General features: G+C 34.9%; 1 protein-coding gene across 6 annotated transcripts in view; it reads right to left on the minus strand.

The window, feature by feature from the left end:
* Positions 1–18,272, minus strand: part of DGKH (diacylglycerol kinase eta) — a 195,969-nt gene that overhangs the window by 19,388 nt on the left and 158,309 nt on the right. For all 6 annotated transcript variants that reach the window (XR_014020872.1, XR_014020873.1, XM_081284538.1 and 3 more), the window contains 7 exons: positions 14,054–14,171; positions 12,794–12,904; positions 12,574–12,670; positions 4,654–4,761; positions 3,109–3,222; positions 2,719–2,853; positions 1,667–1,830 (listed from right to left, as the gene is read on the minus strand). Coding sequence is in view for 4 of the 6 variants with exons in the window: in XM_081284538.1 (XP_081140664.1) it covers positions 1,667–1,830; positions 2,719–2,853; positions 3,109–3,222; positions 4,654–4,761; positions 12,574–12,670; positions 12,794–12,904; positions 14,054–14,171 (847 nt within the window). In the remaining 2 variants the exon portion in view is untranslated. The remainder of the gene's footprint in view (positions 1–1,666; positions 1,831–2,718; positions 2,854–3,108; positions 3,223–4,653; positions 4,762–12,573; positions 12,671–12,793; positions 12,905–14,053; positions 14,172–18,272) is intronic.

Here is an 18,272-nt window from a genome sequence, read left to right on the forward strand (position 1 = left end):
TTTTAAATGGCTGCTTAATTATGGAGGGCACAGGATATATTTATAAAATGTAGACCTCATTGCAACAAAAAATTAAAAACTCTTTATGTAAAATGTTAGGTTCATAATCAGAAATAAGCATTTTGAAGTGCTACTAACAAAATGGAGTGATACTTCATTTGGCAGTATCATTGGAAAGAGAGGAATCACAAATATAGAATAGAAACTTTTACTTATTGAAACTTCAAATTCAACATATATATCATCTGTATACAAATTAGGGGAACATATATATCATCTGTATACTAAGTGCTTTACAAGCATTATCTAATTTAATGTTCACAACTTTAAGGGGTAGCTATGATTAGTTTTCTCCACTTAATGGATGAAGATGTTGAGGCTCAGAGAGACTGAGTGTATGTATAGAGCTAATAAGTGATAGAGCCAGGATCTATTTCCATTCAACTCCAAAACCTGTTGTGCCACACTCCTCGAGTAGTCAAACCTCTAAGAATGGTTTCTGGAAAGCAAAAATCCAAGAAGGCCCCAAGGCAAAGAAAAGGAAGGAGAAAAAGTTTATCAGAAAATAATGCAAAGTTTGCAGATAAGCAAGAAGGCAAGAGTAGACAAATACTTTTTGCTTCTGACATCTTCAAGGAGAAAGATCTTTAATCTAGAAAGAAAAGAAAAATACCAGAAGTCCTACACACTTGAATCAGGAGTAAGAGAAGAATTTAATTCTTAAGGATCATGCAATTGGTATACAAATTATAAAGGAACCTATAAATGAACCTGAGCATTATAGCATCAATAATGTTGAGCAACCATGGAGAATAGATAATTTATCAAAAGAACAGAGATGGGTAAATGTTTTCCTCATTTTCAAAGAATGGGAAAGAATTAATGTTCAGATGACCGTTTTTACTAGGCAAATGAAATCACCTCCTCAATATTTGTAATGTAATTTAAAATCTTTAGTCCAACTTGGAACCTGTCACATCCTCTAATTATATCATATTATAGATATCATATGATACCCAAAAAGTAGAGCTGGACATGATGTGCTTTACCTTTCAGGTATTATATAATCTTCACAGTAAAGTAGCTCCATTTATATCCATGTGGTAGAGAAGATTTAGGTGAAGAGAAGTCAAGAAGTCTTTCTTCTCTGAAGCTCACTTCTGGTTCTAGTGATTTTCATGTATTTTATACTCAGAATCTATTTCTTATCTCTTCCTTTCTGTCTACCAAAATTAATTTATGTGTGGTTGCTAAATTCTGTTGCACACTTGTTAGAAACTGGTTCTAGGACTCTTTTTTTTTTTTTAATAATCTGACTCTCTTTGGGAATAGGGTTAATGTTTGGGCTTCTTTCTACATTCCATGAACATTTAGTTAATAATTATAAGGCAATAGGCAAGTGAATAATAGAGTGTGAAGACCATATGTAAAAGAGGAAATGATAACGGAGAGAGTATCATGTGGCAGGGTAAATTAATCATGTTTCCAGAAGTATAAGATCTGGTCTGAGGACTTGATAAAGGAGAACCGCAGTTATAGAGGCAAACGTGAGGCAGTAAATGCACCCCTTTTTGATTCTACAAGCAACTAAAAGTACAAATTAAAAAAACAAAACTTGCTAAGACTAGAGATTCTCATGGTCTGGAAAGCCGGCAGAACCTCCTACCTAGTAATAAGCTCTTCTGCAGCCTGGGAGCACAGCTGCATCTGCGACACCTCTTCTGTTGCCAGGTCAACGGCATGTTGGATGAACAAATGGGTTCGAAGAACTGTCTTACCAGTGTCGCACTTCTGTTTATCTTCCCAAGATTTTAGAGTGCTTTCAAAGGCCTGTTTAAGAGTAGTATTGCAGTGAATGTTTTGTGTAACAGCCATGAGACTCAGATAAATGTGTATTTAGACATTATATGAAAATCTTTGAAACTATGCTTTCTTTTTCTGTAACAACTCACTCAATAAACCACAAACATAAAACAAGACAAAAAAAGAGTAATGTGATCGATAAGGAAAAATATATCACGGAAAATAAAAAGACTTTAAATTCCAATGTTTATTTCTTCAATTTATGCTTCAATCTTTACCATTTTATTTTACTTTGATATTTTATCTTTTAACTATTTTACTAGATAACAAATAAAACTGACAATATTCATGCTAAGGTTTGACCTTAATTAAAAATATATACTATAGGGAAGACAAAACTAATGGAGACAGTAAAAAAGATCAGTGGTTTCCAGGAATAAGGGAGGACAGATGCATAGGTGAACCCTAAGGGGTTTTAGGCCGTAAAACTATCTGCATGACACTATAATGGTGGATACAAGTCAAAACTCCTCGGTACACAACACAGAGTAATGTGAACTAGGATTTTAGTTAATAACGTATTAATATTGGCTTATCAGTTGCAACAAAAGTACCATGCTAATGCAAAATATTAATAATAGGGGAATATGTGTGTAATGGGAGGAAGGATGTATGTGAATAATGAATACAATTAGAGTCCTCTGTGTACTTTTGCTCAATATAAGCCTAAAGCTTTTAAAAAACATATTTAATTTAAAACAAAACTGAATACTTGTTCATATTTAAAATCACAATGATTTAAATGTCAGATTTAAGAGAATTTAAATCTTTCCCATTTCCTATTTTTCATGACAATTTAGAATTTAAAAAAAACAATTTGATAAAATTCCAGAATAATTTTTTTTTGTTACATACTCTGTCCCTTGTTAGCATCTGAGCTCTGTTTTTGTGCACAATTTTGATAATTCCTGGAGGCTGGACCCATGCTTCACCATCCACCTGCACTGGGACTCCCTCATCACCAAATATGGTGATTTTTACTGTGCGGCACTGAAACAAAACACATTGTTTTTAGAGTATAAGTCATCCTGAGAAATTGACCATCAATCTCTGCATGTGTTCAGGCTTGATATTTAGGCCATTCTGTGGGAATGGAATTCTATGCTAAACCACTTATGATGACACAGTAAGAACTGACCTGACAGCAAAGTCAATATCATATAGAAGCATATTCAGGACAGCTGTCATTTGGAATAGCAGCCCCCAGCCCTCCATGGCCCAAGAAGCATAGTCAGAGAAACAAACCTGGGCTATTCGATGATGCTGCAGCTTAATGACCCTTGAAACTGCCATTTGCATGCTATCAAATATTGCAACAACTTCCAAGATCTTGTCATCAAATGATGGTGCAGTAAATATCTGAAAGGAAAAACTATGTTTCATTTTCACTGAACATTTTGGTAAAGTGGTACATCAAATAATGTAAACCCTGCTATCTGTCTATATTTAGAAACATAAAAATAGTGAGCAAAAAAGCAAATAAACATTAGAAAATGATAATCCAAGAGAAAAAAAATCACTGAAGATGGCTTAAAATAAATGTAATTTTTAAAAAGGATTTTGCATAGGGATAGAAGACTCATTTACATAAAGCACTGTTTGGACTAATGCATTTTTAAATGATTCATCTTGGTATAAATGCAGCAAACATCTGCCATATATAATTCAGATGTTTTGCTAAGCTAATGTCTATAAGTTTTAGAAATCTAAGAAACCCAAAAGGTGAAACAGTTTCATCAGGTTAAAGCTAATGAACATGCAAATTATGATACAGTTCACTTGGTTATTCTAAGGGAGATCTTTCAAGGTATTATAAGCAGCATGCGCGTGTGCCTTATATCTTAATACAACAACTTTTTAGGGCATTGAACTATGGAAACAGAAACCTCAGGTGGTAAAATTCACGTAAACTTTCTTTTTCTTTATGTTAGATGCCTTTTTCACAAAATTAATTACTTAAAAATTTAAATTTAGACTGTATGACGTTCCCTCTTTTGCCCCCTCTTTTTCTTTGTCATAAATAATTATTATTCTAAAAAAACCAACATAAAGTAATATCCAAATTGAAAACTTTCATTGAAAATATCAGGAAACAAACTTTCTAACTGATGATTAATTACTTGGCAAAAGTAATTTTGGTGATGTAATTAAATTGTGGACCTTGAAATGGGAAAATTATCCTGATGCTCTGGGTAGACCCAAAGTAATCACAAGGCTCACTAAAAAGTGGAAGAGGAAGGCAGAAAAGGTGACTAGAGTGAAGCAATGAAAATCCAACCTGTGGGAGGAACAAGAGCAGCCTCTAAAAGCTGAAAGGACAGGAAACAGATTCTCTCTTACTGCTTCCAAAGTCACACAGCCCTCTGACATCTTGATTTTATTAGCCCAGGGAGACTTTGTCAGACTTATACCATATAGAAATGTAAGATGGTAAACCTGTGTTTTTACTAAATTGGTGTTAATTTGTTATAGCAGCAGTAGAAAACTAATACCGGTATAAAATTAAGAAGCAAGATCTTCCCTTTTTTATATCCTAAATTTACTTTCCTCAAGTAGATGACTTTGCATTTACCCCCCAAATTGTAACCTACAACCCAGAATAAGGAATTTCAGAGTAAATCCATGAAAAATTATCTAAATAAAACCTTGAACAAATCTATTCTACCCCCATACCTTCCCCGTATAAAACATTCTGACATTAAATTAATATTAAAAGTACATCTTTAAAAGATATTACATGAATTGAATCATTGTTGAGGTAACAGACTCTATTTCTATTTTGCTACTTACATCATCCTCTTTGGTTCCACCCCAGAAGTTAGTGCCTCCTGCATAGCTAGGGATGTTTAACACTGCTATGCCTTGCAAACTGGGGAGAGGAATATACTGCCCATCGCACTGCAAAGTACAAAGCCTAGAGGTTAGACTTCAAGAGCAACACCACTAGTTTGGAGGATAGTAAAACACCAAAGTCAAAGAGTGAGGGAGCAAAATGTATTGGTTATGTTTGTTCTCTTGTAAGTACATTCCTACACATTACAAAGGCATTTATCTTATTTCTTCTTAATTGAAAAAAATTGAAAGCATAAATAAAAGCTGCTACAGAAAACTGCATTTAGAAAGAAATGCTTTCCCTCTTCTTTCCCCTCAAATCAGGCAGTAACTTTCTTGAATCCTTTTCGGCCACTTGAGAGATTCTCACTTGCTTTATGAGTTTAGGCATCCTTTTGAAAGCAGCTCTTTAAGGGCAGGTTCTGGTCCAGCCCACATTGGTAACACCTCTCTAAAAGGAACTGGTTACTGGCTAAACTCTAAAGCTGAGTTTTTCAAGGAGTCAGAATCAAAGCCAAACAAAAAACATGCTTGTTGGAAAGTACCTGGCACTCCTTGCCTTCTCATTACTCACTCAAATGAAAAGTACCACTTAAATGAAAACAACAATGACAAAAGTAATAACGTTGGTGAAGTAATTATATATGTGAATAAGTTTTACTGAGTAGAAATAGAATTGTTACCTTTTCACAAATGCTATTTATTAAATTAATGTTGTTTGCTTTACTCTATTAAGTCTTAGAGCCCAGCTATTAAGAAGTAGATAATCAGTAAAGGGACTGAATGTTTTCGCCACAAAGAAATGATACATGATTGAGGAGATCCATGTGCTTACCCTGATTTGAACATTATGCAATATGTACATGTACCAAACTATAACATGGTACCCCATTACATGTATAATTTTTATATATAAAGTAAAAATATTTTAAATTACTCAAGAAAATGAGTATAATTATGTTACATAAATTTTATGATCACAATAATTTAATCAGTATTTGGGCTGGGTTATAGCTCAGTGGTAGAGCACCTATGGATAGCACATGTGAGGCACTGGGTTTGATGCTCGGTACCAAAAATAAATAAATAAAAGTATTGTGTCCATTTACAACTAAAAAAAATTAATAGTATTTAAACAGAGCCACCTAATGAAACTAAGTGAACATTTAATTTAATGGAAAGATTTAAACCTTTTTTTAATCTTTTAAGACTTCAAAATGGTTGGGCTGGAGATGTGGCTCAAGCGGTAGCATGTTCGCCTGGCATGCACGGGGCACTGGGTTCGATCCTTAGCACCACATAAAAGTAAAATAAAGATGTTGTGTCCAATCTCTCTTAAAAAAAAAAATGGTGTGTATGTGTGTGGGGGGGTTTGTGTGTGAGACAAATTGAGAGGGAGAGAGAGGGAGGGAGGGAGAGAGAGGGAGGGAGGGAGAGGGAGGAAGAGGGAGGGAGGGAGGGAGGGAGAAAGAGGGAGGAAGAGGGAGGGAGGGAAGGAGGGAAGGAGGGAGGGAGGGAAGGAGGGAGAGAGACAGAGTGTGTGTGTGTGTGTGTGTGTGTGTGTGTGTGTGTGTGTCTGCGCGTGCTCAGTTCTGGCAGTTGAACCCAGGGGCATTCTACCACCAAGGTACATCCATAGTCCATTTTATTTTGAGACAGAGTCTCAGTTATTTTCCCAGATTGTCTTCAAACTTGCCACCTTCCTGCTTCAGTCTCCTGAGTTGCTAAGATTATAGGCCTGTGCCACAATGCCAGCTTAAGCTTTATTTAAAAAGAGAAGAGCTTAAAAATGTCATATTTAAAATAGATTCTATACCTCCATTAAATAAGTCTCATATTAAAAATGGCATTTTAATGCCCAATCAAAATTGTCTTTAACATTTAGAATAAATGAGAATCTAGTTTGAATCCATTTTCAACCACTGGTATAATTGAGACCTCATATGTTTTATTTACCTCTACATGAGATTTTTACAATTTCTTTTCCTTTCCCGAAGATACAGTGTTAACCAGTAGACAGGCTGAGTATTCAATATTTACAGGTCTACATTGTAACCCAGCACTCAGGGCCATGCCTGGCATATAGCTAGTACTGAATATATACTTGTTAAATGAATATTAATTACTTAGTAGAATAATCAACTTTTTCTAAATTCAATACATTAAACTGGTATCTGTGTGCTTTAGAAAGAGCTGTTTTCATTCATATGACTAAGTTAAAGGAAATGGAAAAAATGCGGTCTCTGTAAATATAAAAGAAGTAATTTTAAAACTGTTTAATGGATGCACTTTATTTGCAAGCATGAATGGAATAAGATGAACATTTTCAGAAGGAAGTGCCATGTATACTGCCAAATGTAATACATTATATATTAAGCAAAACACCAGTGAAGTACTTAATGTCTGTGTCATGGAGTCTCATAGAAAAAACACAAGCAGCACATATTTGACAAATTAGGATCACATGACCGAAAACTTTCTTATATTCAGGAAGAACTTCGGGAGTATTATATCCTTTTATAATTGTCCCATTCATCCCACATTCCATTTGTGGTTCATGATGTTGCAAAATGCCTGAGACTCCAGATATGCACATGCACATACATACCTGTTTCCATATACGTGTGTGTGTATCTGCATGCGTGTGTATGCATGTGTGTATATATATTTATTTATGTATGTGTATATGTATAGAATAGGAAAGATACATATGTGTGTGTATTTATATTATTTATATATATATGTGTATGTGTATATGTATAGAATAGGACAGATGTGTATATATGTGTGTGTTTGTCTATAAATATATCTGTCCTGTTCTGTTACTCTGACCAAGCAATGTGGGATAGTGGAAAGATGGTGGGCTTGGTTTGAATTCTCTCACTGAGTATTTTGAGTAAGTCCCTTAAACTTTCAAAGCTTCATTTTGCTCAACTGTTAAATGGGTTAATAACTGCTAACACTTAGTGTGGCCAATGAAATGAGGTATAGGAAAGCACCTAGAACACATAGTCAGAAATCAGTGAATTTCCTTCTTTAGTCATGATTACATATTGTTTTATGATAACAAAGCAGTGAATTTGAAGTGATGGCTCCTTCAGTTATCTGCTGTTTGATCTTAGGCAAGTTCCTCCTCTGAACTGAATAACAATACCTACTATGTAAAGTACCAGGATTGAACCATGGGCACTTAAACATTGAGCCACATCCCCAGTCCTTTTTAAAATTGTTTTTTATTTTGAGACAGGGCCTTGCTAAGTTGCTGGGGCTGGCTTTGAACTTCTATCCTCCTGCCTCAGCCTCCCAAGTCACAGGGATTGCAGGCTTGGCCCTAACTCATAAAGTTCTAACAATTAAATGTGATGGTATAGACAGAATTCAGTAAAATTCAACTAGTATAAAATAATTTAACCAGTAGTTATGACTAATTATTATTGAAGTAAACTAAACAAAGATAGAAATCACTATTTCTATCTAATAAACCAAAATTTATTTAGGTTTTACAAAGTATAAACAGATTATAGAAATAGTTTAAGTAACCAAAAATATGCATTAAACAAATATTTGTTCTCCAATACCTATTTCATTATAGCTTACAGATGGATCTTGTTTTTCAAAAATGACTTGTTTTTCTTCATTTTATCTTAGTATTTAAAGGATTCAAAACAGTATGCAATCATTATTTCAGTTAATAAATAGGAAAAGCTCCTTGACACATGTAAGTTAGGTATATTATAGGCAAAAAGTCAACCATTCTTAATCAAAATGTTTAAAAATTTAATGAGATTTTCCTATTTATAGCTGTAATCCCAATAGCTTGGGAGGCTGAGATAGGAGTATCAAGGACTTCTCTATCATAAGAGTAGCAAGATGTGTTACTGTGATTTTATCTTATATTTTTGGCATTCCCAACAGATTATAAATCTCAGTCAATGATTCTGAAAGTTGGGTATATATCAGAACCAAAACTGATGGCTTGGGAAACAAAATTTATACATCTAGAATTCACAATGTTATTTCTTGTACCTTAGCTCACTGAATTATAATTTGCACAGAAGCATTATTTCATTTGTTGTGTAGACAGAGAAACCAAAGTCTTTCTTCCATACAAATTCAAAGTTGAGACTTGAAATCAGTCTTCTTTCTTTTTTATTTTTTAAAAATATTTATTTTTTGGTGTAGATGGACACAACACAATGCTTTATTTTTACGTGGTGCTGAGGATCGAACCCAGGTCCCGAGTGTGTGCTCGGCAAGCGCTCTGCTGTTGAGCCACAATCCCAGCCCCGAAATCAGTCTTCTTTCATACCACAATATTCTGGACTGACACTGATGCAGAGATTTATCTGGAAAGAGCTTCCAAAGATGGGGCTATCTCTTCACCTTTATCTCAAGTGAACCATCATATCAGGGAAATTAATTTGTAGACAACAGGCCTTCCATGGTCTGTTATTTTTGGGCACAGAAGGTGTTCCTTCATTTACTTTAAATGGCAAAGAATTCTCTACTTTTTTGGGGGGGGGGTACTGAGGATTGAACTCAGAGGCATTTGATCACTGAGCTACATCCCCAGCCCTATTTTGTATTTTATTTAGAGACAGGGACTGAGTTGCTCAGTGCCTCACCATTTGTAGGCTGGTTTTGAACTTGTGATCCTCCTGTCTCAGCCTCCTGAGCTGTTGGGATTACAGGCATGTACCACTGGGCCCAGTGAATTCTCTACTTTTAATTTTTCTGTTTTTATATGTCTTGTTTTACTAATTTGTTTCTTCATGTATCATTTAACATACAATTCTATATCAAGGATCTTAACTTGAGGTACAGAAACCCAGGGTCCATGAATAGTTTCAGGGAGACTGTTAAACTTGATGATAAAAATAAAACTTTTATGTTCACTAACCTCTGGAATTTAGCATTGTCCTCAGTTATAAATGTAGACAACAAACAGGCATTAGCAATACCTGTAATTTCACTGTCAATAGAAATAGTTTTTTTTGTATATTACAAATGTTTCAGATATCATTTATGTTCATCATTTCTTTAAAATTATGGTATTTATTAGACATGCCACTAGATTTTCACTTGATGTGGCAATGAAACATACATTAATTTTAAACAATTTAAAAATATTTTGGCCTGGCATGGTGGTGCATGCCTGTAATCCCAGTGGCTCAGGAGGCTGAGACAGGAGGATCAAGAGTTCAAAGCCAGCCTCACAAATGGCGAGGTGCTAAGCAACTCAGTGAGACTCTATCTCTAAATAAAATACAAAATAGGGCTGGGATGTGACTCAGTGGTGGAGCGCCCCTGAGTTCAATCCCCAGTACTCCTCCCTCCAAATTTTTTTTTGTTAATTTATTTTAATATTATTGGTTTCTATGTATTTTATACAATGCATTTCAAAAACATTTGTACAAGGGGTCCAGAGTTTTACCAGAATGTCAAAGGGTCTACTGCTTCAGAACCTTTTTAAATGGAGTTCAAAAGCAGCTGTATAAGAGTAAGATATCCTGTTAATAACATGGGCATCAAGTTGAAGTGGCAAATCTATGTTTGTAGAGCCAAGTTTCTTGCAGAAAATAGACCCACCAGACATTCTGATTCCAGATAATTCCTTAAACTTTAAAGATGGTCAGTCATAGGGCTTGATCACAGAACAGCTTGTAAAAGTATACCAAATCATTCTGTTTTTTCCCTTCAGTATAGTATTGAATACATTACATCAGATAATCAACACTTTATATAAAGCAGGCTTTGTGCTATGTGATTTTGTCCAACTGTAGGTTAATGTAACATTTGAGGTAGGCAAACTTAAGCTATGATGCTTGGCAGGTTAGGGGTATTGTATCATTTTTGAATTACAGTTTCAATTTATAATGAGTTTAATAACCCCATCTTACCAAATTACACTAAATCATCATTTACCTGTTCATTTACACCTCAAGAGAGGGCTAGGTGCTGTGCTAAGTGCTGGAGAAAACAAAGATAAACACAACTCCCTACCTGTTCTTATGGAGTGTGAACAACTAGAGACGAGACATAATTAGAAAAGGAAGGATTATAATACACAAGACACAGGAGGACACCTAAGTTGATCTGGTTATGAGGCTGTGAAAAATAGCATTTACAAAATGTGATCTTTCCTGATTTTTGCATCTTTTTAAAAAATTTTGATTTGTTATACATGACAGCCAAATATATAACAATTCATATTATACATAGAGAGCACAATTTTTCATATCTCTGGTTGTACACAGTAGAATCACATCCTTTCTGTCTTCTTACATGTACTTAGGGTAATGATGACCATCACATTCTTCCATCTTTCCTACTCCTATTTCCCCCCATCACCTCCCTCCCCCTTTCCCTTTTGCTCTATGTAGAGTTCATTTAATCCTCACCCCCCACACACACTCACAGCATATTATGAATTAGCATCCTTAAATCAGAGAAATTATTCAGCATTTGGTTTTGGGGGGTTGGCTAATTTCACTTAGCATTATATTCTCTAGCTTCATTCATTTACCTGCAAATGCCATGATTTTATTATTTTAATGCTGAATAATATTCCATTATGTATATATACCACATTATTTTTATCCATTAATCTACTGAAGGGCATCTAGGTTGGTTCCACAGGTTAGCTATTGTGAATTGTGCTGCTATAAACATTGATATGGCTGTGTCCCTGTAGTATGCTGTTTTTATGTCCTTTGAGTATAAACCAAGGAGTGGGATAATTGGGTCAAATGGTGATTCCATACCCAGTTTTCCAAGGAATCTCCATACTGATTTCCATATTGGCTGCACCAATTTGCAGTCCTACCAGCAATGTATGAGTGTGCCTTTTCATTTGGTAATCTCTACCTTAATTTAACAAGCACTGATAATGGAACCAGCTAATTGCATAGTTACACTTTTAGAGTGGAAGTCTTTATTTTCACTATAACATTCAATTGATAACAACTGAGCCAGGCACCTCTTTAGTCCATATCCCAACAACAACAACAACAACAAAAACCTCTCCTCCCCCGCAAAACCCAATGCTTTTAAAAGTGTATCATACATACAGGAAAGTATATAAATCTTAGGTCTGAAATATTCTGATCAGTAAATCAAACCAAGCATTGTTATTTTAAGTGTCATCATAACAAGAATGTGAACTAAAGAGGTGACTGGCTCAATTGCTATCAACTAAATGATATATTTTAAAAATATTTGGTTATAAAAGGATACAAGACACAAAAGACACACCTGTCATCAGAAACAGTGAGCCTGAACCAAGGGTAGAAGAAAATGAAATTCACAGTTTAATTGACTTTGCTGAGCCATGTCCCCAACCTTTTTGATTTTTTTTCTGTGATCAAAGAAGACTTAAAATCTTTAATTTCCTATTTAAATCAGTAAAAAATAATGAAAAAAAACCCTAAATGCTCAAAATCTTTTTCTTTTACTGACTTGCTATTAGAAATAATTGGAACAAAAATAAATACATATTTTAAATTAAAAGACTGTACTTAGTATAAAAGTTATTTTAAGGGATTTGTGAAACTCTGGGTATTACAGAACTGAGTCAGAACTAGGAAACTGAAATGAGAAAGTCCACTAAAAACCCTATCCTATAAATGTACTCCCATGACTCCACATTTTCCTGGGCACTGCGACTCCACTTTCAGGAGCTACTGACAACAATGGTGAAGTGTGGGTTCATGTCCAGTGTTTATACCTACATTAGCAAAAAGTCACTCCCTTGATCTTTTTTTCCTCCTGAACATTTAATCACTAATCAAGGGGAATTTAGGTCATATTAGCCCTACAGATGAAAACAGTTTTCTAAATAAGATAATGTGAAATGTCTTTACTTCAACATGAACTTACCTCAAGTTGAACTCTTTGTTCTAAATTCTTGTATGATCTCTGTAATAATTCCCGGGTCCCAAGGACTCCATACCACATCAAGTTTTTAGTTCGGCTCCTAAAAATAAATATCCGTGGACATCTCAGGAAATTTTACTCCATGAAGGCAGAACAAGCAAAAGAAATGAATAAAATTAAAGTAAAAACCACCTTCAGTTGATAACATTATTTTCAAAATTACCTGTATTTTTCAGGGTGCTCCTCTCTCTTGTTATTAAATTCTAATGAAATTTTTGCATCCAATCCAATCCCAAAGTAATTGTTCATGACACATTTTTCTGAATATCCATCTCTGCAAGAATAAGGAAAAGTACATAAAGGTTAATTTCAGGTTCATTATAACAATTAAATTTGTTCACGAAACAGCACTTAAAATCAGTTAAGCTTCTACTCCTTACAGAAGATTGTAAAGCTCGGTAGGAATTACTTCATATATACACACGCCATGTGCATAGCCATAGTACAATTTTTGGTACATGTGATATAAAGGGCAAGGCAAAGCAGAGACAGAGTAATGGATTGTTTTCTATTAAATTTAACAAAGTCTCAGTCCTTCTATTTTCTCTATAAGTCTCTTGCTACCAGATAGATGAAGATGGTTATGGGAAGGGCCTGGTAGTTAGGTGGCCTTACTCCTCTTTTCAACCATTAGAAAGTCTTCTCCCCCTTTGACTCTTAACAATGGGAAAACATTTGCATAAAAAGCTACTAGAGTCAATCCATTCTTCTAAGTACTGTTGGAAGTTCAAAATATGGTACTTTGAGGAATGTCATTATGGAGTGTGATATAACAAAGGCCAAATGGAAAGAAAAAATATATCTTTTGTAAAAAAATATTTTTTAGTTGTATATGGACACAATGCATTTATTTATTTGTTTGTTTGTTTATTTATTTATATGTAGTGCTGAGGATCAAACATGTGCCCCAGTGCCTCACACATGCCAGACGAGTGTGCTACCACTGAGCCACAACCCCAACCCCCAAATATTATAACTTGAGTTGCTAAAAATATAGAAATTTTGAGAAGGGAAGAGGTCAATACGTGATAAAAGCTCCCAAAATTAGAAAATCTAGAAGCTGGGTATGAAAAGATGGCAGATTTGGCGAAAACTGAGAAGAAGAGGAAGGGAACAGCAGAAATACAGGTGTGTAAAGGCACCTGTAAGTGAAAGCCTCCAGAGAGAAGTGAGCAGACCTGTGCTTCCTCTCCCAGAATGTGCTCTCGAAGAGAACAGGTGGGAAAGTGACTGCCTCTGGACAGACCAGAGACACCACTGAATTTCCAAAGGCTTAATGTGCTTATTATTATCAACTTTCCAAATTTTCTGATCACTCTTTTTGTATATGGAGCCATACATCACGATACATATGTGCTATAATTCACATTATGAAGAAATAAGAAAAGCCAAAAGAAAAATAATTGCAAAAACATTTTCTTACACTGAATCTAGATCTGGGTCAATAAATGGCGTTGCACCAAAAGGATCGATATTTGCTAGTAACATTTTGTTGATAATGGAACTCCCAGCAATTGAAGCAGCTAGTCCTGCTCTTAAACCTGAACAGAAAATACATAAAGCATCACATGTTAAGGAAAAAGAGAAACAACCAGTCAATTCATGCCTAATTACAAACATCTTGCTCCTAGAGTATGATTTTCAGTGCCTATTCATCTTATTAACCCAAACTAAGAACTATGAAATTTATGACTATAAAGTTTTTGGTGCTTCCAAAAACTTTATAGTCATAAATTGAGGAGATGAGGATATTAACAAAAGTCTCTTCATGACATTTTCTCTTACCATCCTAGCAATTCTATAACTTCAACAAATAAATACATATTACCTCTTTATTATAGCAAATAATGTAATAAGTCTATGAGGAATTTACAATAAAGCCTGAATTGCCCAATATATCTTGGAGTTACCACCTTTATGCTCTCAAAAGTGTAGATAATAATAACTTAAAATGTTAGGAGGTGTATTAAAGTAAATAGTGTTACTGTCAAGAATAAGTAGAAAAATACTAAATGCAGGTATTTATGAATTTAAGAAGAATATAGTATTGAACATAAAAAATAAAAGCACCTATCTTACCTCTGAATATGCAAAAGCCCCAATTGATTTCAACATTCTTTTCACTAATTCATGGCATTCAAAGCTAATGAATTTTATGCTCTACTCAACCTAATATAAGGTTGGAAACAACAAAGTCTGCAGAGAAGACAAAGTAATACGGGCCAAGAGAACAAACAAGAAAGGACAGAAGGGTGAACAAAAACAAGAAATGCTAGGAAATTAGAAAAACAAATCCTTTCTTTGGCAAGCCTTCCTTCCCTCAACAGTGAGCTCTTCTTAGAGGATATTATTATTCATTATTTTAATTAGTAATTTTTTCCAGAGTATCAAATTATCAGGATGAGTTTTAATTTTCATAGTCTTGAATATTCTATGTGATGCTTTACTATATCATTTTCCTTTTATGTCTAAACATGGAGATAAAAAAACAACAAATCTGGCGAGAGTAAAGAACAATCTAGAGAAGTTCTCACATCCCACAGGCAGGTGTAATATTCTCTAAAACGTCTCAAGATAACATTAGAGCTCCAGCCCAGCAGGGCCATCCCTATGTTCCTGGAGAGAATGAAAATATGACTTCTATGCCAAAGCCAGGCAAGTTCTGGAATTATCTTTCTTTCTTTCAATATATTACAGTGATACAATTCATGCACCATAAAATACACTCTTTGAAGTTTTTAAATAATTTAGCTGTTTGTAGCACACGTACAACCAACACTGCCATCTAGTTCTGTAACTTTTTTCACTATATGCAAAAGAAACCCTGTACCTTAGCCATCACTTTCCAGTCCCTAGACACCACTACTCTACTTTGTATACTTATGAGTTTGACTATTCTGCACATTTCATGTAAATAGAATCATGTAATATTTGGCCATGTTCATTTTTATTTTAAAGCCCAAATCCAGTGTATGACTTTACTACTTTTTGCTTATCCAATTACTGATGCATATATATGTTGTTTCCAATTTGGGGATATTGTGAATGTGGCCAGAAGTAGTCATGTTCAAGTTTTTGTGTAGACATGCATTTCAATTTTCTTAGGTATATGTACAGTAGTGGAATTGTTGGGTTATCTGGGTTATATATTAACTCAATGTTTAGTTTTAGGAGGAACTATCAAACTGTTTTTCGAAATGACTGCACTATCTTATGCATCTATCAGCAATGTACAAACATTTCAGTTTCTTTATATCTTTGCCGATATTCTTTATTGTCTGGTTTTTGTTTGTTTGTTTTCTGTTTTTAGGATATTTTCAGGAGTGGGGGACTGAACCCGGGGCCAAGCCAGGCAAGTGCTCCACTACTGAGTTCCACTACACTCTCTGCCCTTCAGTCTCTTTTGATCACAGCCACCTGAAGGGGCTACAGGGATACCTCATTGTGGCATTTACTTACAATCCCCTGATGATTAATCACACTGAACATCCTCTCATGTGCTTATTGGTTATTCGTTATTTGTATATCTTCTTTGGGAGACTATCTATTCAGATACCTGTCTCATTTTAAAATTGGGACATTTGTCTTTCATTGTTGAATTTTTAGATTTATATATATTGTGGATAATAGTCCCTTTTGATTTATCATCTGTAAATGCCTGAGTTCTCATTTTACTCTCTTGGTAGTGTCCTTTGAATCACATTTTTTTTTCCTTTCTCCTCCCCCAGCTCTGTCCCAGGTCTGCAGAGTGAACCCAGGACCACTCTACCACTTAACTTCATCCTCAGCCCTTTTTATTTTAAGATAGAGTCTCACTAAGTTGCCCAGACTGGCCTTGAACGTGTGACCCTCATGCCTTAGCTTCCTGAGTCACTGGGATTACAGGTGGGTGACCAAAATACCTGACAAAAACAACTTAAAGATTACCTCTGCACCTGGCTAGCTTTTCCTTTTGCTACTTGTGCTTCTTGTCATATCTTAGAGACCATTGCCTGATCCAAAGTTATGAACATTTATGCCTTTGCTGTCTTTATGGTAGCTTTTTAGCCCTTGGGTCCAACTTCATCTTTACATGTAAAATCTAGTTATTCTCAATACCAATGGTGGAAAAGGCTATTCTTTCTCCATTGAATTGCCTTTCTACACTTGTTGAAATTAAACATAAATATACGAATTTATTCTTGGACTTTCAGATCTACTTCACTGATTTATATAACTGTACTTATTCTAGTATGATGTAACTTTGTTTTTTAATTGGGAAATGTATCCCTTCAACTTTGTTCTTTAAGATTATTTTGCCTATTCTGGGTCTTTTACATTTCCATATGAATTTAAAAATTGGTTTGTCAATTTCTTCAAATTAACAGTGGGGATTTTGACAGCAATTGTGTTCAACCTGTAGTTCAATTTGAGAAATACTGCTATCTCAATAATATTTAGTCTTCTAACACATGAACTTAGATGTGAGTCCATTTAGTTAGGTCTTCTTTAAATTCTTTTGGCCATGCTTTCTAGCTTTCAGTGTTTGAGTCTTTTACTTTTTTGGTTAAATTTATTCCTAAGCATTTTCTTATTTTTGATGCAACTATAAATGAATTTTTCTTAATTTCATATTCAGGTTGCTCACTTATAGTATATAAAAATATAATTATAGAAATACAACTTTTGCATACTGACCTTTTTATCCTTTTATTGTTATATTTATTTATTAGCTTTCACCATTTTTTTTTTTTGTGTGTGTGTTGTGTATCCCCTAGGATTTTCTATATGAAAGAGCAATTAATGAAGACTTACAGTTTTCCTTCTTCCTTTTAATCTGGATGGCTTGAATTCTTTTTATTTTGTCTAACTGCCAAGGCTGGAATCCCTGGTACAATACTGATGGCAGAGGCAAGAGTGCACATTCTTATCTTATTCCTGATCTTTGGGAAGGCTTTCAGCTTTTCCCCATTAAGTAAGATGTTCATTGTGGGTTTTTCATAGATGCTATTTTAGTAAGATTTCGTGCTGTGACCAAAATACCTGACAAAAACAACTTAAAGGAGGAAAAGTTTTTTTCCGGGCTTATGGTTTCAGAGGTCTCAGTCCACAAACTGCCAGCTCCATTGCTCTTGGCCTAAAATAAGGCAGGACATCATGGCAAAAGGGCTCAGCTGTGGAAAGCTTCTCTGGATCATGGCAGGGTGTGTGTGTGTGTGTGTCTCTGTGTGTGTGTGTGTGTGTGTGTGTGTAGAAGCAGAGATAAAAAGGGAGGAAGTAGCTGCAGCGAAGACAAACCCTTCCAGGGTATACCCCCCAGTGATCCACCTTCTCCAGGCACTTCCTACTTGCCTAGAGTCACCACCCAGTCATCCACCTAAACTAGGATGCACCAATTAGGTTACAGTTCTCACAATCTAATCATTTTACACCTGAACTTTCCTGCATCAACACAAGCATAACAGATGCCCTTTACCATACATAAAGAAGTTTCCTCCTTTTCCTGGTTTTTCAAGCATTTTTACTTTGAGAGGATGTTGGATTTAAAAAAATTTTTTTCCAAGTCTATTGATATGACTATGTGGTTTTTGTCCTTTATTCCATTAATATGGTTTATTACATTTCATATTTTCATATATTGATTCGATCTCACATCAAAGGAA

This window comes from Spermophilus citellus (genome assembly GCF_964194105.1).
Source record: "Spermophilus citellus genome assembly, chromosome: 1".
NCBI lineage: Eukaryota > Metazoa > Chordata > Mammalia > Rodentia > Sciuridae > Spermophilus > Spermophilus citellus.